The sequence below is a fragment of the Hylaeus volcanicus genome, chromosome 5 (assembly GCF_026283585.1).
Source record: "Hylaeus volcanicus isolate JK05 chromosome 5, UHH_iyHylVolc1.0_haploid, whole genome shotgun sequence".
NCBI lineage: Eukaryota > Metazoa > Arthropoda > Insecta > Hymenoptera > Colletidae > Hylaeus > Hylaeus volcanicus.
The window spans coordinates 18,595,885-18,621,676 of NC_071980.1; the positions used below are offsets into that span (position 1 = coordinate 18,595,885).

Here is a 25,792-nt window from a genome sequence, read left to right on the forward strand (position 1 = left end):
GTCCTTATGGCCCACCTGAGTCTTTTTCACCTTGGACAGCCACTTGGCGCCCATTCTGGAACGCGGGGATAGCGCGTCGGTTCTCTGTAATCCCATCAAGCGGACGAGGGACGGTCGTTGTTTATTCGCAGCGCGTTTCTTGCATAGCTTGTACAAATATGACAACCAGGTGGTCAGTAGATTCAGCGGCGATGGCGCTGTGCTTGTCCTGCGCATCGATAAACGTGCCCGATCAATTAAAATTTTAACGGGGAATCGAAACGAACCGAATCAGTCGAACGAATGGACGACTCGTGTTCATAAATGCGCTGTCATGCAACGTTCGTTACGAATACGAGTCATTTGTAGTTAGGTCATTTGTAGTTTTCAGTTCCGAGCAGGGCCGATTTCAGAGATCCAAGTCGCTTACGGGCGGTATCTCGATGAAACGGAAAAATTTTATCAACTACATGAACAAGGTGTCCCTAAGTAGGTGGTACAGCTGAGGAAGAAGCGATTCTAGGATTGCCATATTTACACGAGACAAAGCCTGGTTCTAGTGTTAGGTCGAAGACATCTCTCACTGTTGGCGGAGTATCGAACATGCGGCATAGAACTGTTTTTCGAATTGGATATGCAGATTTCTAAAATTTATGAATTTATATTGGCGTACGTAAATCATAGGGAAATTTGTATAAAGCAAATATACATAAATATGGTATGTGGCATTTGCTTTATCAGATTTCAGTGTTATTTTGTTTTTTTGTAATGACCACAGATAGCACTGCACATCGTAGACATGTATTGCCGTCTTATCAGCTCGTTGATATTTCGAAAGATTAAAAAAGAACAAAATTAAACTGTACACGGTAAATTATGATGCAGCATTTTTAGTATTTAAAAAGCAAATTTTGAAGATTTGTTATCGTAATTGATCATCCAGATTAACACTCTTGACAATTTTTCAGTTAATCTGCGAAGAAATCAAAGACTCGATATGGCAGCTTTGCAAACTCAGCGTTCAAGGTTCAGCATCGGAGGTTCATGTCTTGTACGCAAGTTTCGAGAGGCTCAACCTTTGAAATCGATTCTTAAAGCTTCAGGAGGTCAGCCTTAAAGGTTCGAAGGCTGAAGCATCGTACAACGCTACTTACGCTTATCGACTGAAACCGGCCCTGGTGGCGAGCAACGATTATAGGTCCCTCTTACCTGTGCATATTCCTAACGAGCTTACTCAATCCGTACTTCCACTCGATGTCGGACTGAGCTTGTATCCGTTGGTAAGTGTCGCTCATCATGGCGATTAGCAGATTAATCAGCACGACCACCGAAACCAGCATATAAATACCGAAGGTGAGCTTGAAGAGAACTCTGGTCCAATCGGGCTGCGTTAATTCGACCTTGAATTGTTCGTGGGTCGTCTGACCGAAGATGGCGAAGAACAATAACTCAACGGCCAATACGGGACTCATCCTGACTGGAAATACGTGGGAACGATATGTCTCGTGAAAAGTCTGCTGTACCGCGCCGGGTTCTTTGTTATTCAATCTTGTCTGTATGTACGTACGTTTATGTTTGTATAGACATATATGTTGCGTATGTATCGTATGCATGTTTAAGTACGTGCGTGTTGTACGTTGGCCTCGAGCTTCCTCGAGGCTGCGTGTCGCTAATGAGTAATCGCTTGAACGCGAGGGAACGCGAGTCCTTCTAAGGTCTTAAATTAAGGGACGCGTTTGCGACACTTGGAAACTCATGGCCCGGAATTTCGCTTTTGTTTCTGCTACGGGGAAGCGTGAGACGTTTCGCGGAGGAACAGCTACCGGCGAGTATTGGCGCGCAGTCCAAGATCAAAGTACTATGCCCGGGTCAACGTCGAACGCGCGATAATAATTCGCGTTAACGCTGTGTTTCATCTTCGCGACACTACTTACGTAAATCTCGAAAAAAGCTGCTCGACTGTATCTCGCTCAGAGATCGTTGAGCACAAAGGGGTCACGAGTCCCGCTACGAGACGTTACCTAGGATGCTGTCTCGATGCTGTGGCTGTGTATTTCGACGCGCGAGGAGTGTGTTGTCTGTACGTCATCGCGTTCGTTATTTATAATTCGCGAGTATGCGACGACGGTTGAAATTCATTTCGTTTATTGTTTCCGAGGCGAGGAACAGGGTTCCTTTAGACAGGTGGGGTCGAAGTCGTCGAGGCCGTCGGCCCGTTCTCCTCCTCGTTCTCGTTGTCCTCGTCCTTCTCGTCTTTGTCCGCTTCTTTCTCAGGCTCGTTTCCGGTCAGGACCAAGTATTTCTTTCTGATCGAATCCCAGTCGACCACGCTTTCGATTCTCGTCGCGCTATTGAAGGATAGCTGGCTACCGAGAGGGCTCAAGTGCACCACGGACAACGCCACGCTGTCTTTCGGCCTGACTTGACCCTTTTTCACTTTCGCCAACCATTTCGCGCCCATCTTCGATCTCGGCGAGAGACGACCGGCCCGCTGGAGTCCCATCATGTGCACCAGCGAGGGGCGCTTACGTTTCGCGGCGCGTTGCTTGCACACCTTGATGAAGTACACGATCCAAGTAGTGAGCAAGTTAAGGGGCGACGGGGCTGTGGTTGTTCTGCAACACGGAATCGCGTGTCCAGGCTCTATCCCTCTGTGATTCGCTTTTTTTTTTTTTTAAGAGGATCTACGTCACGAGACACGCGGCGCGAATTGGCGAAAACGGGACCAGTAGCGGACGTATTTCGTCGGTGAACTCAGGCTTCCGGTTCGCCCGCGGAAGCGGATTAGAATATTGCAGTCGGGTAGGAGTTTGAATTCCGTGCAAGCGCGGCTTACCTGTGCATATTTCGGATCAGTTTACTGAGCCCGTATTTCCACTCAATGTCCGATTGCGCCTGTATCCGCTGGTAGGTGTCGCTCATCATGGCGATCAGCAGATTAATTAATACGACTACCGAGACCAACATGTATACGCCGAATGCCAACTTGAACAGGACCGAGGTCCACTGCGGCTGATCAGTCTCGACCTTCAGCTCGCCGTGGGTCGTTTGGCCAAAGACAGCGAAGAACAGGTACTCGAAGGCGAGTACCGGATTCATCTTTACTGGAATTCGAGGCACACACACATATGTTTCTTGATTTTCGTCTTTTGTTCGCGCTTTCTCACGTGACTGCTTGTTGTTGCTTCGTGCCGTTTAGACAGGCTTGGCTACTGTGGTACTCGCTATGTATGGATGCGGGTGGTGTATTCATAACGTACATTAGAAGTAAACGAACGATCGAACGATGAACGTACTGAACGAACATGCTCATGCTAATACAGAGACTGGCCATGCTTGCGAATAACGTTGAATGCATGCCGGACGTTCCGTGAGCTTTCGACATATATATATATAAATATTTATATATATTTATATCCACGTCGTCTAAACTTGTTATTTACCTCTATTATTATTAGTAGTAGTATTATTACCATTGTTATCTGTGTGTTCGTTTTCATTCTCGTTTCACCGCGACGAGCAACTTCGCGGAATGCATCGAGGATCTACAAAAGCCGAGTGTTTGTGTATGTGTGTGTATATATACATATATATATATATGTTTATCGATTGATCCGGATCTCTTCTGTACCACGGGTTCTCCGGAACTCGCAACGATAATTGCATTCGTTTGCTCTGGACGATGAGATGCAGCATGCAAACGACGAACCGTTTGTCTTCTCTCGCTCTCGCGCGCGTTCACTTTCCCCGATATTCCTCTCGCTCCCTTGTTTCTTCTCGAGCGTTCGGAGACGAATTGTTCGCGACGAATCGCGGTTACGAACTCAGGAACAGAACTATTTACCGTGCTCATGCAAGGACAAGAACATCGGACGCTTCGCTGCTTCCCGAGAGATCGCCGCGTCGAAGAAACACGCAAAGCGACCACGTGTCGGTGGAAACGGGACTCCAAGGGAGGAAGGATGACGCAGGGTCGGAGGAAACGAGTCAAGGGTGACATCCGGACGGGCCGTCGCTACCAAGGTCCATGATCGACTTGGCCGTTAAGTGATACACAAATACACGCATTGCGCAAGACCCGAACAGCACGAGAAAAACAACATTGCTCTTGTACAATACAATGTATGTATGTTTATATAAATGCAAACGATGCACAACAGAGGCTGTGGAGAAACGCGCGCTCGATTGGCGCCTCCGTGAGATAAGAAACAAGCCGGCAGTGGTCGCCCCAACCCCCTCGGTGGGTACGCTGTGATCTCGAGATCGGAAACGAGATCGAGATCGAGCCGTGGACCATCGAGTAGCTGCGATTCGAGCTCGCGACCGAGCGTTCGTTGGGCAATCTGATGGAAGATTCGGGGCGAGATGGATCAGGGGATGTTTCTTCGTCGCGAAGCCCGAATCGCGGCGCGGGTTACGGCGCGTAGTGAGAAACATTTCTCGCGACGTTGCAGATGTATATATATTTATGTTGATTGGAATCAGGCAGCAGTCCCAGCAGGCAACACACATCGGGCGAACGCACAATGCAGACGATACGACACCAAGAAGAATCGTGTCCTGCATTCCGTTGTGCACGTGCCATTTTGCCATTCATTTCGCGTTCCGTTCCGGTTGCGGGTCTCGTTTAGACGTTCCCTTTCGGCAAAACTTACTATCTCGGGAGCTATCGTCACAACACTCATTCTTTTTCTTGTAGCGGCCCTGGCGACGAGGAGGCGCCGTCGACGGCGTCTCCATCATCCATTCCGTAACATTGGCCAAAAAATCTATCATTGTAATTTTACACCGATTATGTGTTTGTCTCGAGGTAACGAGGCTTTTGCTATGTTTTTAGTTTTGGGACAGTGACGGGATTCTTGGTCCACCGTCGAAAGGTCATGTCTCTATCGTCGGTGGTCTGCTTTTCGGGTCACAGCGATACCAAACTATAATACCGATCTCATGATATATCGAGTTTGAGCGATTCTACATCGAGTTTATCATCGTACGACCATATGCCGCTCACGTTCGAAACTCGTTCAAAGGCGCCGCGATGGATAAGAGGAACCTTCGACTGGCAAGGTGAATACGGGTACGTTACGTGTACGAGTTATGCTCGGACCGTTCGAGTGCTTTCGAATATTCGATGCGGGTTTTCCGAACGAGGAGAGGTGTCCAGTACGCGTGCTCTTACGCCAAACCGCAGGCTGCGATTCGAACACGCGTACAAGCCGTGCCTCGGAGACGTATTCGTGTACTCGCGCGAGAATCGCATGTTTACAGCCCCATCGAGCGGGGACTGCTGATTTTGTTCTTTTTTTCTTTTTTTCTTTTCGTGACTGCGATCGTATCCGAGGAATAAGATAGGGGTAAAAATCAGGAGGCCAATTCTCTCTTCACCTCTTTCTCTCCCTCTCTCACTCTCCTGAAATCTAACGTATCACGTGCTTTGTCAGACTTACCGTCGCGGAAGAGGGGCCCTCCCTTCTTCTTTTTGTCCTCCAGAAGAGCCTCTTGAACCGACTGGTTCCTGAAGGCTTGGTTCAGCGCGACAAAGTGCATCGAGAATCCAAACACGAAGATGGCTAACACCGCGAGGAACCGCGCGAGATCCTTCATCAAGTTGCCAATGATGATCGCCCACGGTCCAAACAGGTGGTGGAACGAGAGAAAATCGAGGATCTGCACGCAGGCCAGGAGGAAACTTAAGGCGAATAGTTGGTTCCTGAGGTAGAGCAGAGTCGGCCAGTATGGTCGATGAACTATCACGAAGCCCATCAGATGAAACGCCACGCCGAATATACCGAAGAGCAGCACCGCCAACTTGATCCATCCGAGGCCGCTCTTGTCGCTGGGGTTGGTCAGCTCGAAGAGCAACAGACCCGACAGCATCACGAGCAGACACCATTCGTACCAGTACGGCCTGAGGCTCGGTCTCACCACCGGGTATATAGGAATTATGCCGACCAGCAAAAGGAAGATCATCAGATAAATGTGAGACGTGAGGTACGACATGAACTTAATGATGGGTACGTTGTTGTACTTGTGTCCGAGAGGTAGAGCGAACACCATCCAGACTGGCGGACAGACGACGAACGCGATAAACAAGAGAATCGTCCTGAAGGCGTTCCAGTTCAGGCTGCCCTGCCACAGCTCCTGCAGGTACCGTTGCACCACCGTGTGCGCGATCACCTCCTTCTGCTCGTTCTCGATCAGAACGTCCAGAAATTCCACGTTCCTGCGGTCCATCGACGTGAGGATCCTCCCAGCCGAGTCCGCGCCCGCGGCCAGGGCCAACAGTTCCGTGGCCATCGCCTCGCACTGTTTCCCAGCTGCTATCAAATCCTTCGCCCTCTCCTTCTCTTTCTCCGACAGCTTCATGTAGATATTGGAGAGCTTCGCCGCCGTGTCTACCGGTGCCGGTGACACCAGCACGAACTCCTCGATCGGTTTGTTGTTGTTGCTCTTACTGCAGACCATCATGTTATAGACGAACTGAAAGACCAACGAGCTTGATCGATCGAATCCGTCACGAATACCGTTTAACGACGATAGGGCGAGGACCGGGGGAGGGGCAAAAGGATCGGAGCATCGCGTGCAAGCTATCTAACGTTGGCGCTTGCCGAAATTTATTGGCTCGACCGAGTGATCATTGTTCGCGTTAAAAGTTTCGGAAATTCCCTGCGCCAATTGTGGTCGAAGTTGGAGCTTTCGAAGGAGAGAAAGGAGTTGAAAAAGTTGCAGAATCGCGAGCGTTGCGGCTTACCCTCTTATCGTCCATCAGGGCGTACGTATCGTGCTCCTTCTCCATGAGATACTTGAGCACGTCGTTGTGACCCTCCGAGGCGGCGAACCAGATCGGCGCGCATCCCAGATTGGTCTCGCTCTTCGGCGAGGCCCCGCTTTCGACCAGCAATTTAACAACATCGAGATAACCAGCTCGAGCGGCGCAGTGCAACGGCGTCCAGCCGTTTTTGTCGGTGGCGTTTATTTCCGCCCCTTGACCGAGGAGGACCTCGACCATCTGATAGTGACCGTGGGTCGCAGCTATGTGAAGACCAGTTTTCCCGTAGCGATCGGAGCTGTGCAGCAGTTCCGCCGATCTGCTGAGGAGTAGGCCTACTACAGTGATGTGTCCACCGAAACAGGCCAAGTGAAGAGGATTGAAACCATTCTCCGTCGTCGCTGCCTCCACCTGTAGGCAACGATCTTGCGTTAGATCCATTCTTCAGGGGGACACAATTTTCGTGCAACGTTATTTCCGATACCAAGACACCAGCAGAGTTTAGCAGCAGTCGCACGACGTTCTCGTTCCCGGAATAAGCAGCTAGATGCAACGGCGTCATGCCAGATTCGGATCCCAACTCTCCTACGAGGGATCCACCGGTCGGAGGATCCGATTTCACTGTTCCTGGTACGTGGGTCAGCAACTCTCGAACGGTGTCTGAATGTGACAAGATGTTGGCGTAACGAGGTTAAAATAATACATCATCGCTATAATACCAAAGTAAAAGCAAAAGGCGCCTACCAGCTTGACCGAAGTAAGCAGCAACGTGAAGAGCAGTAACGCCGAGTTTCTTGCTGGATATGCGAAGAGACACCGAGGACCTCATGACTTCCAGTACCTGACCATGTCCATACTTGGCTGCCAAGTGCACAGCTGTGAATCCCGCTTGATTCTCGTCGGCGCAGGATGCTCCAGCCCTGACCAAAGCTTTGACGACTTCCGCGTGTCCTCCCTCAGCTGCCAGCTGAAGAGGCGTCGCGTCTGTAAGTTTGTTCCTCGCTGAGATGACACCTTGGCGGTCAAACTTCATCAATTCCTCGATCACTCGAACGCTCCCCTGCATGGCTGCTATATGTGCGCAGGTGTTGCCGTCTTTGGTGCACGCCATCACTAAGCTTGGATGCCTCTGCAGGAACAGCTGAGCCACTTCAGCGTAGTTGTTCATCGCTGCAGCGTGAATCGGCTTCTGACCTTGGTCGTCGGTCGCGTCTATACTCGCCCCAAGCTCTAGCAGGAGCTTGCACACCTCCAGTTGACCTGCACCGGCAGCCAAGTGCAACGGTGTCTGTTTCTTCAACGTGAGAACGTCTATCGCGGCCCCATGGTCCTGGATGAGGAACTTGACGAGGTGAGAGTAGCCGTTCATTGCTGCCAAGTGCAACGCGGTTCTACCGACTCTAGACTTGGAGTTGATGAACGCTTTATTAGCCAGGAGCGCGTCGCAAACTTGAAGATAGCCATGCTCGGCGGCCAAATGAAGAGCAGACCGTCCATCTTGGTCGAACACGTCCACTCTCGCGTGATTTGCCAGCAGCGTGGTAACCAGTTCCATATGGCCGCGATGCGCAGCGATCAACAACGGTGTCCAGCCAACTGAGCTCTGACGGTTCAAGGCCTTTTGCACCTCGGTAGCCGACATGCCGCTTATCATCTCTGACAGAACTTCGTTGTTTCCAACCAACGCGCAATAATGGAAAGCCGACTCCTGGGCCTGCTTCGTTTGCAACGACACGTCTGCTCCACCCTCGAGGAGAGCTCGAACGACCGCGCGATCGCTGCCAGGTATCCAGACTTCCGTTGGTTCGATCTGGGCGGCGTAATGTAGTGCGCTGGCTCCCTCGTTTGTCACGCTGTTGACGTACGCGGTCGCAGTTTCCGGCCCCTTTCTCTCCTTCACGAACTGGATCAAGTGCCGCACCACGTCTGCTTTGCACCCTCTACAGGCCAAGTGCAGAGGCGTCTCTCCATTCTGTGGAAGGAAGACGTTTGATACGGAACAGGAGGTAAGAGAGAAGTAAACAGTACCTTGGACTTGTACAGAGGATCTCCACCGTCTTCGAGGAGCAGCAACAACGTCGCCAAGTTTCCGTGACTGGCTGCCACATGCACAGGCGTCTGGCCGTCGTCTGTGGTTAGATTCGGACCTGCTCCTGATTTCAGCAACATCAACGCGCATCTATCCCCGTCTGGAACTCTGGCTGCGATATGAAGCGGAGTTTCTCGAAGCTTTCCACCTCGAACGTGAACCTCGGCACCGTATCCTAGCAAAGTCTCGACCACCGCAGGTTTTGCGTTCTCCACGGCTATGTGCAGCGCTGTATAATTATCGTTGGTTGTCGCGTCCACCTGCGTGGAGAAAACGCGATAAGTTGACCCGTTCTAGATTCCCTAGTGCGTTCGAAATAGTCGACTTACCTTCTCCCCGCGCTGCAACAGCGTACTTATGATTCCAACATGGCCGTACTTGGCCGCCGTGTGGATCGACCTGGCGCCCCGCTTGTTGGGCATGTGTAAATACACTCCCTTCTTGAAGAGCATCGTCGCGCACTCGGAATGGCCGTTCAACGACGCTATGTGCATCAACGTGGACCCGTCCTTTGTTCTCTCGAATATACTGGCTTTGAACTTGTCGGCCAGCAATTCGATTATGGAAGCGTGTCCGTTCTCCGCCGCGAGATGCATGGGAGTTCGATCCTGGTGATCCGTGATGGACGCTGAAGCTCTCACCCCGTAAAAATACTTGACGAGGGTCTCATCACCCTCCGCGCTCGCTATGTGCAGCGCAGTTTGTCCGTCGCCCTGAAAAGAGGGATACCTCTTCGGTCGAGATCTTTTCTCGTCTCTGGAGATCCACGAGTGATATGTTTTCATACGTTTTGCATGTCCACAGTCGCTCCGTAGTCCACCAATATCCGCACCATGTCGATGTCTCTTCGTCTGGCCGCCAGATGAAGCGCCGAATCTCCTGTAGGAGTAGTAGCCCGTAACTGGTCAGGCGCCTGTTGAGCCAGCAGCTCCCTACACATCGACTGGTTCCCAGCCTCCACCGCCAGGAGCAGAGGAATCTTTCCTTTCTGTAGCATATCACAAACTTCATTCTCGCAAGCTGTCTCGACATCAGGTGACAAACATCAACCCCCTCGCGAGATCGATTCGCGTAAAGACAGAAAGAACGTATCCGTCTCGCGATGTCCATAAATAGCCACATTCGTATCTAGGAAGACGTTAGTATCGACGTTGGCAAGCCTCTCCCTCCCCAAATTGCGGAGACTTTGGTCGTTTACGAGACAAAGAACGAGCACATCGTCTAGTTTGTACGTGTGTGCGCGCGAGTAAGAAAGGGAAACGGATGGAAATGGGTAGGCGGGAAGCAGAAGAAGACGAAGAAGCGCACTAGTGGAGAATTATGACAGCTGTTCGGTACCAGGCAGGGATATTCCCCGGGCATCATTCGCGGCACGCGAGAAACGTGGACGAGAATCGGGAGCATTGCGCGATATAAATCACAGAAAAAAAATGTTAACTCGATTGCGAGTGACCTTACGTAGGGTATGTGGAACATTGGCGAGAAAATTGTGGACGTATTCCACGAGCATATGTACTTACCCCGTCGACTTTCAGTCGGATGTCTCGGCCGGCGGCGCCCAATAACGCGCGAAGAATCGACGTCGCGGTGCCCGTTTGTCTTGACGCGACCAGGTGCACGGCGGTTTGTTGCCTGGGCTGCGCTCCAACATTTTAGAAACATTTATTTTTTAGGAATGTCGAAAGTCAATATTACCAAACTGAGAGTAGCGAGAAGTCGGCAAGTTTGAATGAAAGAAAAACGAATGGATGCAAGGAACAGGGTTACAAGATAACCTTATTAAAATTCAATGTCATTTTGTTTTCCATGTATCAACGATAAAATTGACGGAAGTCAGTTCAGAGATGGCAGTTCAAGAACATGGTCATGATTAAATAATGGATTGTATGCATTTGTGTTCGAGAATTTATTTAAATCGCTATTTTTTCATCTGACTCTGTAAAAATATGAATCAGCATAAACATTCTCTAATTACTCGATTAATTAATAGGATATATTCTACTACAGTTTCTGAGGTCATTTCTAGATAAAATGAACTTGCTAAAGGAGGATAAATTGATTGAATCAATCCTGAAGGCTAGGAACTCGTGAAAAATGCTCGTACCCCTCCAGTGGCGTACGGATCGACCCCTCGTTTCGACAAGAGCAATTTGACGACGTCTTCCCTAGAGTACATGGCCGCGATGTGAAGAGCATTGTAATTGTCCTGTGAAAAACGGAGAACAGTTTTCTCAACGAATCGTTCCGTCGATGATCAACGGGCATCGGAGTGGTTACTTCCACTCGGTGGAGCGAAAATAAATGGCGAGAAAGCAAGGATTCGCTTGGGTCAAGCGGCCGTATGGTAACCGGGTTATAAATCGCGTTTCGCCGCGCCCAGAATAAAAGGAACGCTCTATATATCGGCGAATAATTCGAAAATGATGCCGAAGGTACCGCCTGTTGGGCGGGGCTGGCAATTCCGATCCATGACGATTAACCCCGTTATGCTATACTCGGCAAGGGCTGCGTCAACTTCCGTTACCCAAGCTCCCGCGAGTTACTCAGAAATCGCGGCTAACGCGGAATTTTTCTCGTCGTTACGACGAATCGTGTGGGGCACATTCGTCGAAGGAGTTACGAATTAGCGTGGGCGTCGCGGCATAAGCACGACGGCCGCGAACGAAAGCTCAGATAGAATCTGGTAATGTCGCGTTATCAGCACTTAGAATCGAACTACTTTTTCGCCCTACTGACTCGCCGGCCTACTTGCTCCGTTTACTTTCTCGCCATCGCGGTAAACCCCTTGGCCTTGGCCCTCCTTCACGCGATCTTACCCTCCTCTACTCGACTTCAGCACGGATTACAAGGAGATCGTTAACTGTACACGTTTCGTGGTCTGCACCGTAGCTTGACCACGCAGCTGCTGGAATATTACGTGTCGCTGCCACGTAACGCGGCCAGGGAATTATTTCTAAAGTGAATGTCGAAAGAGTCGACTAAGCGAGCCTGCTCAACACGAAAACGTGTACGGTCGTTCAGAGAATTCAATGGGACCACGAGTAACGAACATCGTGAGAAACCAACATTGGCTTTTATTAGTGATTTTCAAGAAATACTTGCGTTGTTTCGGGCGCCCACGTCCGCTCCTAGCTCGATCATGCGTTCCAACAACGCTGTGCGATTGTCTTTCACAGCGTACATCAGGGGTGTCATGCCCGTCGCCTGAAAACCAGAACCTTTCGTCAGCAAAACTTGATTGAATCGAGCTCCTCGATCGAGAGAAAAGACGATCTTATTCGACTAACCGGGTCCATGACGCTGGTGAGAGGGGCGACGGTGCCATCCTCTCCGACGTTCTGCGACGCCTTCTCCAGAGATTTGAGGAGCTGGTCCACCGGTGCCCATTCTCCGCGCGCGGCAAGCCCGAGGAGCTTTTGCGCGGCTTCCCTGGTGGTAGCTCCTGCCGATCCAGGCTTGCTTCCTGGCTGCGTTCCCTCCGCGTTCGCGCTTCCGCCGGCGCTTCCCGTCGCGGACGATCCTCCTGCGTCATCCTTGGCAGATATGGGGCTCTCCTCTTTGCTCGAGAGACTCTTCTTCTCGTCCTTCCCGCCCGAGGTCCTCTTGCTGTTACTGCTCATGGTACCTCGTACGTGGGTCTCTCATCGTAGAGCCCCGACATGCTTCGCGATCCAACGACTCCGCGTTTCCTCTCGAGTACGACGATTGGCGTCGATTCGACGATTCCCCGCGTGGCCTGCGTTCACGAAACGAACCCGTCACCGATGGCTACGGGTAGAAAACAAGCCAATGAACCGAATTCGACGTCGAGCGAGTCCCACGTACCGCGTGCTAACCGCGCGTTTATCCTGCCGTTTCTGAAGACGTTACGTAGCGGAGGGCTCGCGAGGTTCGCCTTCCCTCGACCCTCTCGCTGGGAAACAGGATCGACCAATCACTGTCACGCCACCGCGCGAAACCGCGGGGGTAATGGTACGAACGTGGTTGTTTCAACCAGGCTGCACCGACGCGTGCTGGCCTAACCGGCTCACCCGCTTGGCCGCCGTACACCTCGCTTCGTCGGTACCTAAGAAAATGCGGTACACCCCGGTGGTGGTGGCGGTGGCGAAGTCGAGAAGGCTATTCCTAGGGGAGGGGCGAAACAGCGGTACGGTGGTGGCATGGTCGACGTCGACACGCGACTTCCGGCGCGGCCAGGCACACACGCCATCCGCCTATCTCGGCTCGCCGGTTTTAGACTTTAACCGCTGCCCTCCTCTCTCGGCGGGATTTACCGCCGTCGTCATCACCCCTTCTTTCTTTTCGCGACTTTTTCATTTACAAAAGTTTCGTTGATCCTGGGCAGGCTCGATTCTCGCATCATCGAGCAATAAACGTTTATTACGATGATAATTTACGATAATAATTTAAGAGAGGTAATTTGAAAATATGTCGACAACCTCTGTGTGAAAGTAATAAGTAGGAATGCGCAACTGACAACCACAAGATTGCATCTATCCTATCAAGGAGAGCAAGTTCGGACACGGTAACATAATCTTGGACATCAAGCGTATGTTGTTACAACGTGTTGCGTCTGTATCGCGGAAAATGTGCAAACGTTCCAATCGAAGTATTTAGCCGTGATTCGAGTCTGGATCTTCCGTTTACTTGGACAACTGTTGTAAGTCAAGTTATCCAGGTCATCAACGATTCCTTCTCTCCGTAAGCCTTGCGGTGCATAATATGGCCGTTTCTTGCATAATATTCACGCCACGATCATGCAACATAAGCATTTGCCACTCATATCAGCTCTTTCAACGTTTATTTATCGAAAGAGCAATGGAAGTTATCGTTGCTGAGTTGAATTCTACGTATCGTCGCTGCGGCATAACGCAGGAATCTGAATTGTGTTCCGAGTGTTAACGCGCCGGAACTGTACATTCTCGTCATGAACGCCTTCTGTTCGATACACGTCCATCTGACAGTACCATTATTTTTCGACCCATGAAGAAGGAGGTAATAGCAAGGAAACGATACGGTGATCGTGACGAATTTCCAGAAATGGCTATATTACGTTGCACATTCTCATTACAAGATCCTAATGATTCTAACGATTACCTCTTGCAGTTGCTTGGTTTTTCTAGATGCGTTCTGCGTAAATGTTTGGGAATTAACAGTCGGGCGATGACTCTCGTTATTTTCCACCCTTCCTCGATCCGCTCGTTTGGGCGAGTCAAGCCCCAAAGGCAGTCCTCGTCTGTTATCATTAGAGAACATATACGCTTTGTTGTCTCTCGCTAACATTTCTACAACGAAGTTATCTCGTAGATGTCTATGGATCTACTTTGCTTGCCGAACTAAAGTCGGCCCCTCAGGTACCCCTAATGCTCAGAACACTATTTTCGGCTGAATTGTATCGGGACCAATCTCGGTCGACCAAATGGCCCTATGCCGCGTTCAACTGCGTTACTCGTCCAGTAGAGAGCATAAAGCTTATAAAGTCTACCTTGCAGTGAGAATTAGTAAGTGATTATTCATCGGTGGCTTTCTTAGCAGTATTTACTCGATTTTCGTCTCGACGAGGTATTCCCCGCATTACGTATAGCGATATTGGAACTACGTTCCAGGGTGCCGACAGAAACTGACTCACGCATTCGAGTCGGTAATCCACGATAACAATCTGCGTTTCGCCTTACTTCCGGTGGCACAGCCCGGAGTTTTTCTCCTCCAAACGCCCCACGCTTTGTCCAAAAATTCAAAATCGAGTGTATTGAACTCCAGACCCATTCCGCCACTTTCGAATTCACTCGATGACTTCAATGTGCTCACTCCGGATACATACATATATCGATACAAGTGCAAGGGTGATTTACTTATCGGAGACTTAGGTATTTTACGTAATAACATTTTATCGCGTTCAAAGTAGAATCTTGGCCGCGCAATTATTTGCAATTCAAGCAATGTAGAAACTTCAACTTTCCAAGTTAACCGATACATTTGTCAGACAGTAATGACTCTGGCGCATATCTAACGAAGTTATGGTAATTATAGAGAACCGGTACATCTTCACCGATTTCTAGGATTTTTGAATATGTTGTAGAAATCAACATTTTGAACAACTTTTTCCTATACATATAACCGTCGCTCGGCCTTAGTTTCCGAGATATTTGCAAAATACCATTACTACTACAATGAATATTGCGTATAGCAACGCGTCCGTGACAGCGTGTGTGTAACCGTTGAGTCCTCGATTGTTTAGGCTCGGAATACACGTCCGCGTCTGTGAGTCTGTATGCGTTAACTATCATTCGTCGGTCGGCTCGTGTTTCAATCTGTTTCGAACTCATTCATACATATGAAGTAGCGCATGATCTTTATTCGTACAGTAAAAAAATGGGGGTCCGGGGGCTAGCCACCGGTCGTGAGTTTGGGGGCGAAGCCCCCAACAACGAGTACTGCAGCGCACCACGCAGGTGTGTACATGGTTAGCCTGGGGGATGTTTATAGTTTAGCGGGGGGTCGAGGGGTCGCAGCCCCCCGCCTGGCAGGGGTCGGGGGGGCGCAGCCCCCCAGCATGCACATAGTTTTGAATTGAAGCTGAAAACTTTTTACAAAATTTAAAAAGCATACATCTCAAAACTATATGCATGCTGGGGGGCTGCGCCCCCCCGCCCCCTGCCTAACGGGGGGCTGCGCCCCCTCGACCCCCCGCTAAACTATAAACATCCCCCAGGCTAACCGTGTATACACCTGCGTGGTGCGCTGCAGTACTCGTTGTGGGGGGCTTCGCCCCCAAACCCCCGACCGGGGGCTAGCCCCCGGACCCCCATTTTTTTACTGTATGAATGAAGATCGTGCCTGGCTTCCGAAATTTAAAAACCAAGTGTAAACCTAACTTAAATTTAACTATTCTACTTCGTAATTAATGTAATGGGCAAGGTTTAAAAAAATGTCATCTCTTGTTTCAATTTTCTTTATTAATGTTATCCGAAGTTGGGAACATTTCTGACATTATTTCAAAAAATTTCATTATACGATCATCAAAATCGTATTGTCGACGAAAAAAGTACTCCGCTAAATAGCCTACATAATGTGCTCGGCGAGTTCCATACTTCGGAATATTCGCTCGTACTTCTCGCCATACTCTTTCAATGTTTTGCGTGTGAGCATTTGTCTCCGGGTCAACGAAATTGAGTTTATGGTTAACTCTTAACCCTTAAATGGACGATTTTTGTTTCACGTTTTAAAAAAATATATTTGTGTAATAGACATGTATTACTGTCTAGGAAAAATAAGTAAAAAAATCTAGACATGAATTTACTATACTTTTCAAAATTCGTTCAGAAATAAGAACTAGTTGTCAAAATTACAAAAAAATAAAAGAAGGTCAATTTTATCTGTGATGTTTAGTATGTTGTTTAAAAACAACATTGTCCATTTAAGGGTTAAGTGCTGAAATCCTTCTTTGTGGAGGCAATCGTACGCTTTCCAACAATCGCTAATATTAATTGTACCAGGTTTGATCCAATTTCGGATCACTTCAAGTAGCGTTTCGGATGACCTGTTGGGAACTGGTACAATAAATATACGTTTGCTGGAGCGTTCTATTCCTCCGAATATCCACTGGCCAGTTAACATCCTTCCTTTATTAAATTTTTGTTTACCAATTTTGGCTTCGTCGATCTCAACAATTTCATTCTCACCTCCGATTGGAACAGAATGTTTCTCTGCCCATAGAACACACATTTGACGACAATAACTAGCCCAATCAACTGCCGTTTTCGCCGTTATTCGCAGTTCATTTTGTAGAAATTCTTGCCGTGGTGGTTTTAGCATTAAATGATAGCCGATAAAGGCACAAATGTCTTGAATAGAAGCATGTATATTGCTAAACCACGTATTACTCAATGCACTAATTCGTGAGCTGCACTGTATTTTCACTCTTTTTTTATGGCAATTTTTCGAATAATAGACTGCATTACAATAAAATATTAGCTCTTCCCGATTAAACTTCATTGGTTTTTCACTTTTGCACTTAGTACAATACATCTTTCCATGAATCACTCTTTGTTCAATTAAAAAATAAATTAGTGTATCATATATGCCGCATACAGTCAAATATTCACGCAAGTTCATTTTTAATCCGATGAAAGTAATTCAGTATCGACGTCAGTGTTAAACTAGATTTTTTCTGAGCCTAAACAATCGCGTAAACGGACGCGGACGTGTATTCCGAACCTAAACAATCGACGATTCAACGCTTACACACACGCTGCCACGGACGCGTAGCTATACGTAATATTCATTGTAGTAGTAGCAATAGTGTTTTGCAAATATCTCGGAAACTAAGACCGAGCGACGGTTATATGCATAAGAAAAAGTTGTTCAAAATGTTGATTTCTACAACATATTCAAAAATCATAGAAATCGGTGAGGATGTACCTGTTCTCTATAATTACCGAAGTTATTTCTACTTAATCTCCGGATTATTAATAGTAGTAGTATCATTATTACTTATTTTACTGTGTGTAAATTAGGTTTAATTTCGTATGGTTTTGAATATGCAAGGCGACCGGTATGTTTGGGAATTAACAATCGCGCGGGGATTTTTCGCTCCTTCTCCCCTTCCCCGATCCGGTCGTCTGTGCGAGCTGAACCTTGACAAGGCGCGAAGACAGTCGTCGTTTGTTATCATTAGAGAATATACACGCTTTGTTGTTCTCTTGCCAGCATTTACGAAGTTATCGAACGTTGTATATTGAATCCTTTCGTCGAACGTATTTATTTATAAAATCTTCAATTTTCTCCAATGTGTTCCTCTGAACGCATTACCGGTATTTTTCTAGTTATAGTAAGGTAATTAATCAATTTCGTTTCATATAATTTCTGTTAATGTTACCGCGTGATGATTTAATTACCTCATTGATTATATTTATCTTATATTATTCCAGTATTCTTCGTCAAGTCATTGTTTATAATTAGTTCTCTCTTTTCTAAATCAGTTTATTCAACGGAAGGCACGCCAAACGTATACATATTAAAAAGGTATTTATACGTAAGAGTTACTTCAAATTTATTCCAAATAAAAAACAAAAACTTTTCCTATGCTGTTTTTGGGCTAAACAGTGGTAACCTTTGATGGAATAGTGCAGTTCAGCCATTGAACTGTGCTCATGCAAGGCAGCGTGCATCGTAATGAGTTGCTTACATGTTTATGTCAAAGCAGTTTTTAATCCTTAAATCCTGCTCTACGTAATCGTAATCAACTCGATCGCAGTCACTCATGCATCCACGCATCGTTGCTCACTTGAGCCACGCGTTACCAAGCTCCCGAAACTTCATTCTAAGAGCTTATTTACTCTTTTCTCTTGTTTGCTAGTTAAACGTAAACACCACACTCTTCATTCATGCCTGCAATCGCTCGATCTATTAATTCGAAAGGTTAATTCAACTTGTACTTGCTTGGAATTTCCTTGATGCACAATTTTAGATACTGACAAACACATTTTAGTACTGCTCGGCAAGTTGTAAAAAGTTTGTAAAAAGGTATCGAGTGACACCAATCGAGATCTAGCTAAAAAACTGGGAATAATACAATAAGATAGACCTGTTTGGTTCGTCTTTTTTTAATAATCGAGGTTTCAGCTGGTCACGTATCATTTTTCTTTGTTACCTAAGCTATTAATTTGAGCCATCTAACCGGCTAATCTCATCCCCACCGCTCCAACTTCAGTCCTCAACCTCAGGGGTTTCGTAACATTTCTTAGGTGGATATCGCGATAATGTACTCCATGAGTCTTAAGCTTCTACCACTTGTACAACAACAATATCAAAGTTCACGCGTCTTTGACAATCTCATTAAAGATAACTTGATGTTTAGTCCGATAGGGTGCGCGCAGCTATGCTTAATGATAATCACTCCCCGACGAATTCTTAACGCACATCCGAACGGATCTATGCTCGTTAATTTGTCGACGTTGTGATTCGCGCGTTCGATCGGAGAACACGATCCGCGACAGACTCGTCAATCGGAAGATATGCATCCCTCGTGGATCAGCAGAAGCTCGGTGTTGCTATCGGCCACCAGCTCTCACGTTCAACGCAAGCATGCATCTGCTCGGAGGAACTTAATATTAGGTGAGTATTTCAAATAGCTACTAAGAAATTCGACATACGAGCAGGCTTACGTAACAACTTATCTCACCATTTTTTATCTAGTCTGTTCTCGAGCTTTGGAATCGCACAGCGCTTGGACGCAACAGAAACGATTCAGACATGACAGCAAGACAAAGTTGGCGCATATGTCGTTATCAGGGGATATTCCTCTGTTGGACAAAACCGTAGGTGTAGTACTAGGAGAAGCAGTGAAAAGATGGCCTGACCACGAGTGCATAGTGTCCGTCCACCAAAATGTTCGCCTAACGTTAGCGAACGTTCTTCGTCGCGCCGATTGTCTAGCAGCTGGTCTTAAGAAACTGGGCCTGAAACGGGGCGATCGTCTGGGTATATGGGCTCCCAACGACATCGAGTGGTACATAACCTTCATGGCCTCCGCCAGGGCTGGCCTGATCACCGTAGCGATTAATCCCTCTTACCAGATGAGCGAGATCGTCTATTGTTTGAACAAGGTGGGCACCAAGGCTGTGATAGCGCCCGACAGCTTCAAGACGCAGAACTATCCTAACATGCTGCTCGAATGCCGTCGAGTCTGCCCTAGTTTGGAGCATATAATCATCTACTCGAAGGATCACGTGACGTAAGAAAGCCCTCCGTCCAGAGCATCCGGCGGCCAGTCGCGACGTTTACATCCTCCTCGACACGAATCAGCGGACAACGCGAAGCGGTTATCTCTCGCGGAATGATAAATCCGTGTTCCCTTGGAATTTCGTCTAATTTAAGCGATGGAACGAAACGTCGTGCGATAACTCTTTGGTATCCGGCTAGGGCCGGTCGATAAACAGTACAGGACGGCGATGAAGCCGCGTAAATCCTTCGTCTTTAGGAAACGCGGTCGTGTCGAGGAGCGAGGGGCTCGGTTCGAACTGTGCGAGCCTCCGCGAAGTAAATTCGTCGCGAATGGCCGTTTCTCGCGATAAGTTTCTCGATTCGGACGAGGTCGAGCGAGAACGCGGTTTTAATGTATTCGCGCCTCCGTCCGTTTGCTCGCCGCTTCAGTGATTCATGAATATCGCGTGCGAACGACGCGCTGGCTACGCGATCGACGCACAACCCGCGTTTGACTTCATTGAAAACGGGTTAATTGCGGCAACGCCCATCAACGCCCGTCAACGAGAACGATTTCGTCTTCCCTCATCCGAGAACGGAAGTCACCCCTGCCAGCCATTTCTTTCCCTCGTCGATTCGAACGTCTGGGGAATGCGGATACGAAATCATGCTGTGACCGTCGAAGGTTTAGATTCATTCGGAAGGTTTACCGAACCTTAAATTAATCATGCTCGGACGCGGACAAGCACAAACGTTCTTAGAAACGAGTTGTATAGCAATCACGGGAACCGTCGATGAAAAGCGAGTCGAAGGTCCGCGCAGAAACGAATTACCGCGAGTGCTTTGCAATTTCCTAAAAACGCGACCTCGAGTCCTTCCTCTCGCGGGGTTGGAGGCCGCAATCAGGCCACCTGCCGACCGTCGTCGATTGATCGTCTCGCTCAACCGTACCGCCAATCTATTTCCATCCGGGACTCGTAATTTTCGAACTTTCGCCCGATCATCGGGGCCGATTTGATTGATAATCACTGGCCAGTTGCGAGGAATAGCCGTGACAGGCAATCAGGTTAATGGCCAAGCCCGTCCCGAGGCCTTTACGCGGTTCTCGCGCCTAACGCGTTCGATCGACGATCATCAATTGTTTTTCGCAAAACTTGCAGAGGGACGCGTCGGTTCGCCGACGTGGAGCAACTGGCGTCCAAGAAGGAAGTAGAGGCGATCGCAGAAGAACAAGGAGCGATATCCTGCTTCGATGGATGTAACATACAGTTCACCTCGGGGACCACTGGCAAGCCTAAGGCCACGATGTTGTCATACAGGTCTCTAGTGAACAACTCGAGACAGGTAAAGCTCGCTAATCCGTTGAGGACCCTGAAATTCAGGTCGACTGAGGTCAATCTTAGAGCCCTGAGCAATCTGTGGGTTTCTTTCGAGATCCTAGGAATCGAGGGTCCTCAACTCGAGGACCTTTTAGTCCTTTCACAGCTTTAGATTTCGTTCTTACAACGGGGTATACTGTGTTTTCGTCATAGGCAAAGTTGAACAAGTTTTTTTACGACATTTGAACGCAACATACAAAACCAAGAGTAATGTTACAGTACATAAAAGAAGTTCCTCGAGATTTGCTGTATCCTGATCATGTTTAAGTATATTCTAAGATACGTTTAACGCATGTGCATTTGCATAATGTTTGCACTAAAAACGCACATACATTAAACATACCTTGCAATATAATATCAACAAAGATTTATATACAAAGTTAAATACTCATGCTGTAAAATGACTTTACGTTTTACATTAACATACAGTCAGTCCCATAAGTATTCGTACTCTCTATATCTATTCAACAAAGTCTAAATTAAATGTCAAGTTTGATGTTTCGAAATAAACTATTGTAAATGTCATTTGATTTAGACAAACTACTTCAATAGACGTAGAGGGTACGAATACTTATGGGACTGACTGTACGTGTTCAAATCGATCTTGACAAAAAAAATTCTTGAATATTACCAAAGACAACTCCGTGTACCCCTTTAATCGAACACTCTTTAAAATTATTCCACCCATCAGGTTTCAGCAAGAACGTACGACCCGCCAGGCATAAAAGCTTGCATGAACGTTCCTTTCTTCCACGCGTTCGGTATGACCAACTGCATGGTTTTGCTTCACAAGAACACCACTCTCGTGCTGGAATCGCGCTCATTCAACCCCGTGACCTCCGTGGAAACAATATTGCGCGAGAATTGCGAGGTTGCATATGGGACACCGACGATGTGGGTAAGGCAGCGACTATCTCCTCTCGTTATCCAAACGAACGATCACGACTCGTTCAAAAATATCGTCTTTTGCGTAGATCACTTTGTTGGACGTCTATCAGAAACTCCAGCTTCCGCCTACCAAGCTGGTAGCTGGGTACACAGGAGGTTCCCCCGCATCGCCACATCTCTTCAAGAGGATTAGAGAGACTTTCCATTTCGAACGCATGAGGGTAATAGATCTATTGCCTAGTTTTAATATAATTTCTTGTTAGATTCGCGCAATAAGTACTCCTCTGTCGTCGTGTCCACGTTTCATGGTACACTTTGCATATATGTATCTCTTTGAGGAAAATTCTTTAGAAGCAATATAGTGGAAGGAATATAGCGAGGAATATAGCGAGCTATTCGAGTGGCACAGGAAACTTTACGCTTACAGTTACAAACCGTCGTATATTTCGCGGTGCAGGGCCTGTACGGTTACTCTCTTGATATATCCAGGCCCTCGATGGACCACATACCGTCCAAAAGTATAAAGGATCGCCTCTGAAATCGTAACTCCGCGAGGTCGCTATATTTCTTTTAGCGTGTACATTAACTTAACGCATTGCCGACTTCTCGCGTTCCTAGAGACGTACACCCTTGAGCCAAGGTACAATAGAATAGGATACCTCCTGTGAAATCATCCATTAGTACTGATTCAATTGTGTCCGTTGGGAAGGTATCAATCTATAATTCTGGATAATCGGTGTAAGGCGATAATGGAAGATTCCGAATACCCTGGGACTGGCTTTCAATAGTTTAACTGTCCCTCGGTCCGCAGTGCGTTAATTTATTCAGTATTTGTTCGATCATTGAATGGAAGCAGGCTCGCGTAACCGCGTTGGCATAGTCGACGACGTCAAGGTAATCGTGTTGGACAATGGATAATGTAACCCGCTAGAAAAAATAGTCGTCGGTTTCGTTGTACGTACACGGTGTTGATTATGATATAGAGAATGTTTCAATTCGATTGCTGTTGATCGCAAACAGTGCTGAAAATTTACTTATTAACGAGGTCTACGGTCTAAGGTATTAACGATCTTTACTTTTTAATCGCGTCACGGAAAAGAAAGAATGCAAAGGAATAGAAAAAGAAGAAATCAAAGTCAGTGTTAATAAACGCTCCTCTACTTGACGTAGGGACGTAGAATTATAAGAGTACACATTGTAAGCGTTGATTTTTGTCGAGTACCGCGTCAACAACGGAATTTATCGAAATGCAGTCGATCCTCCTTAGACTGGGGATCGTCTGAGGTCGTCGACACGACGGGGCCGTGGCTGATTCGGGCCGACATAACGCGTCTCTCGTACGTCGTTATCTATGCACATATCTCTTGCACGGGCAACTCCTCGGTCTGTATGCATAAATACGATTGCCGCCGGGAGAAATATCGTTTCGTTGGCGTCGATCAATAAACGTTCCCTTTCGCGAAATCGGTTCCCGTGGTACCACGTTTCCCATCGTCCCGTCGCGTTCTAACGGCTAAGTCATATCGCGTTACTTGATGCTTGCCAGACGATATACGGCCAGACGGAGGCCACCGGAGTGGTGTTTCAATCGTTGCCCGAAGAGGACACGGAGTTGACCGACAACACGGTTGGATATATGCAAAACCACTTGGAATTAAAGGTAGGCGAACGTTCGTTTGTCCGAGTATCGAGAAATCTATTTGTCTCTAATCAGAGGCTTTTCCTTCGCGCTGCGCAAGGTCGTGGACAATAACGGAGCTATCGTGCCGTTCGGTACCCGTGGAGAGCTCTATATCCGCGGTTACAGCACCATGGTCAAGTACTGGAACGACGAAGAGAACACTAAGAAGTCCTTGACCGAGGACGGTTGGCTGAAATCGGGGGACCAATTCATTCTACGAGAGGACGGTTACGGTGTGATAGTTGGCAGGATCAAGGACATGGTGATTCGCGGCGGAGAGAATATCTTCCCGAAGGTAAGGGTACCGTGACCAAAAGTCGTTGGAATTCGCTGTTATCCGCGCGAATCGTGTTGCAGGAGGTCGAGGACTTCTTGATGACGCATCCCTCGGTAAGCGAGGCGCACGTTATTGGGGCTTACGACGAGGTCTACGGGGAGGAACTTTGCGCGTGCGTGAGGCTCAACGACGGCAGCCGTCTCACCAAGGAGGAATTGAGGGATTACTGCAAGGGGAAGATCGCTCACTTCAAGATTCCGCGTTACGTCGTTTTCGTTCAAGAGTACCCGAAAACGTCCAGCGGTAAAGTGCAGAAATTTTTATTGAAGGAGGAAATGGAGCGTAAGGGTGAGATTCCCACCGCTCCAAACGACTCGATCACTTCCGCTGCTGCGGGGAACGTTTCCTCCAAATAGACGACAATTGCTGCATCTTCGATGAAATTACCGTGCCGCGTTCGATTCTTTCTGCTCGATATATGCGCGCGATGTGCCTCGAAATACGCAGGACAGTTCGATAGTAAGCGATTCTTGGTCTCGGTTTTGGGGGGAGGGCATCGATTTCGGGGACAACGTGCACACGCGACTGTAGTCGGGTCGAGATCGACTGGCCGTCCAAATCCACTCGTAAGCCACCGGTAAATCACCAGGGAAGCTAAACCGTATGGCCGAGATTAACGTATCGGTGATCTCGAATGGTCAATTGATCCCGTTTCAACTTTGAACGCTCGTATCGTGTTTATACGTGCAGTGTTCCGAGTTCCACGCGAGAAAACAGCATTTCCCGGTGCAAGTCAGTTTTATACACGGAGAACGAACGCTGTACCCTCTTCACGGATATATCAATTAGGAATCACTCTTCTCACGGGCGAACACTCCAAACAATAAGTGAGAAATTATATTGCTGACGTATTCTTGTTCCTTATCCAGAGCGTTATCGTACACGATGATAAAAAGGTTCCAGCTGCAGCGATAAACCGTAGCGAGCCGCGTTCGCTCTGTCAGAGGACGCCACTTATCCGTGCGTCGAGTGAGCGTCGCGACGCAGGACTCGGTAAAGTAGAGAACCCTTCGAAACAGCTGATTACCATCGAGTTGTTGGTAACGAACGACAGCGTTGAATGTTGGTATTATATTTGGTCTTTCTACAGTTTTACACGACTTTACTAAATTTTCACTATACATTTTATAAAACTCGGTGGTTCCAATCAATAAAGGTGCAAATTCTTCCAAGTTATTTTATTCGCGAAAATTCGGGGACTTTAGACTGTAACGCGACACCCCCGATGATTTCTAATTTCCGACGCAGCACGTGTGTCATCGATCGTTTTCATCGCTAGCCAACTGTCGACGCGAAAAACGTTGATCGGTGATCGATGACACGAGCTACCAGGAAGCGAAGGATTATAACGAGGAAAGGAAGGAAGCCGTGGAACGCGCCACGACGCGTAGGAAACTGAACGGGTAAAAAGGAAGGAGAAGAAACGGAAGAAGTCCCGAGGAAAAGAGAGATAAGGGAAGACGAACGAAGCCATCGAAAATCCGCGGATTCGAGTCGGGCACGTGTTTCAGGTGGCGTCTAATTGAGGATGAATGGCCTCGGGCAACGAGTCTCGCTTCTCCCAAGACTGGAAGACTTGGAAGAGGCGTGCATTACCGCGGCAGATGGTGGTCGTGATTGCAGCTGCTCCGCAACGAACACCTGCCGTTCTCTCCGCCGTCTATCGAGATGGACGAAATCACTGACCAGCCTCCTCAGCCTCCACCTCCCTTTTTTCGTTGTTCTCTGGCGCAAAAGGATGGCTCTCCTAAAAAGGATTGGCCACCTTGTAGCAAGATTTTCTTCCCTGGCATATAATTCAGATAAACTTCACCCTTCATTTTTGAAATCTACGAGATTTGCTAAGTAATCTTAAGAAGCAGTCCGAAAGTAGGCTCAGGACCAAACGCGTTTTCTTCCTTTTTCCTTTTCTCTCTTTCGCATTTTTCACCCGTCAATCGCCATAGACGTTCTGGTTTCAGAAAAATCA

The 25,792-nt window shown here is 47.9% G+C and overlaps 2 protein-coding genes across 4 annotated transcripts; one reads left to right on the forward strand and one right to left on the reverse strand.

Annotated features, from left to right (window-relative positions):
• Positions 1–1,462: 1,462 nt before the first annotated feature.
• On the reverse strand, positions 1,463–12,876 carry LOC128876594 (serine/threonine-protein phosphatase 6 regulatory ankyrin repeat subunit A-like). Of its 3 annotated transcripts, XM_054123071.1 has the most exons (15): positions 12,660–12,876; positions 12,122–12,602; positions 11,937–12,038; positions 10,939–11,040; positions 10,355–10,471; positions 9,622–9,822; positions 9,164–9,547; positions 8,774–9,094; positions 7,490–8,717; positions 7,230–7,405; positions 6,728–7,156; positions 5,424–6,456; positions 4,635–4,748; positions 2,816–3,083; positions 1,463–2,594 (listed from the first exon to the last, which is right to left on the reverse strand). In XM_054123071.1, exons 2-15 carry the CDS (start codon positions 12,452–12,454, stop codon positions 2,156–2,158), a joined length of 5,247 nt encoding a protein of 1,748 aa, XP_053979046.1. In that variant the 5' UTR covers positions 12,455–12,602; positions 12,660–12,876; the 3' UTR covers positions 1,463–2,155. The 3 variants fall into 3 exon arrangements, with proteins under 3 accessions (XP_053979046.1, XP_053979045.1, XP_053979047.1); XM_054123070.1 differs by having other exon boundaries at positions 12,122–12,876; XM_054123072.1 differs by lacking the exon at positions 4,635–4,748 and having other exon boundaries at positions 12,122–12,876.
• Positions 12,877–18,692: 5,816 nt separating this feature from the next.
• Positions 18,693–24,915, forward strand: LOC128876877 (medium-chain acyl-CoA ligase ACSF2, mitochondrial). Its single transcript, XM_054123673.1, has 8 exons — positions 18,693–18,950; positions 19,032–19,569; positions 20,699–20,882; positions 21,609–21,815; positions 21,892–22,026; positions 23,352–23,465; positions 23,545–23,781; positions 23,844–24,915. Exons 1-8 carry the CDS (start codon positions 18,851–18,853, stop codon positions 24,177–24,179), a joined length of 1,851 nt encoding a protein of 616 aa, XP_053979648.1. The 5' UTR covers positions 18,693–18,850; the 3' UTR covers positions 24,180–24,915.
• Positions 24,916–25,792: the final 877 nt, after the last annotated feature.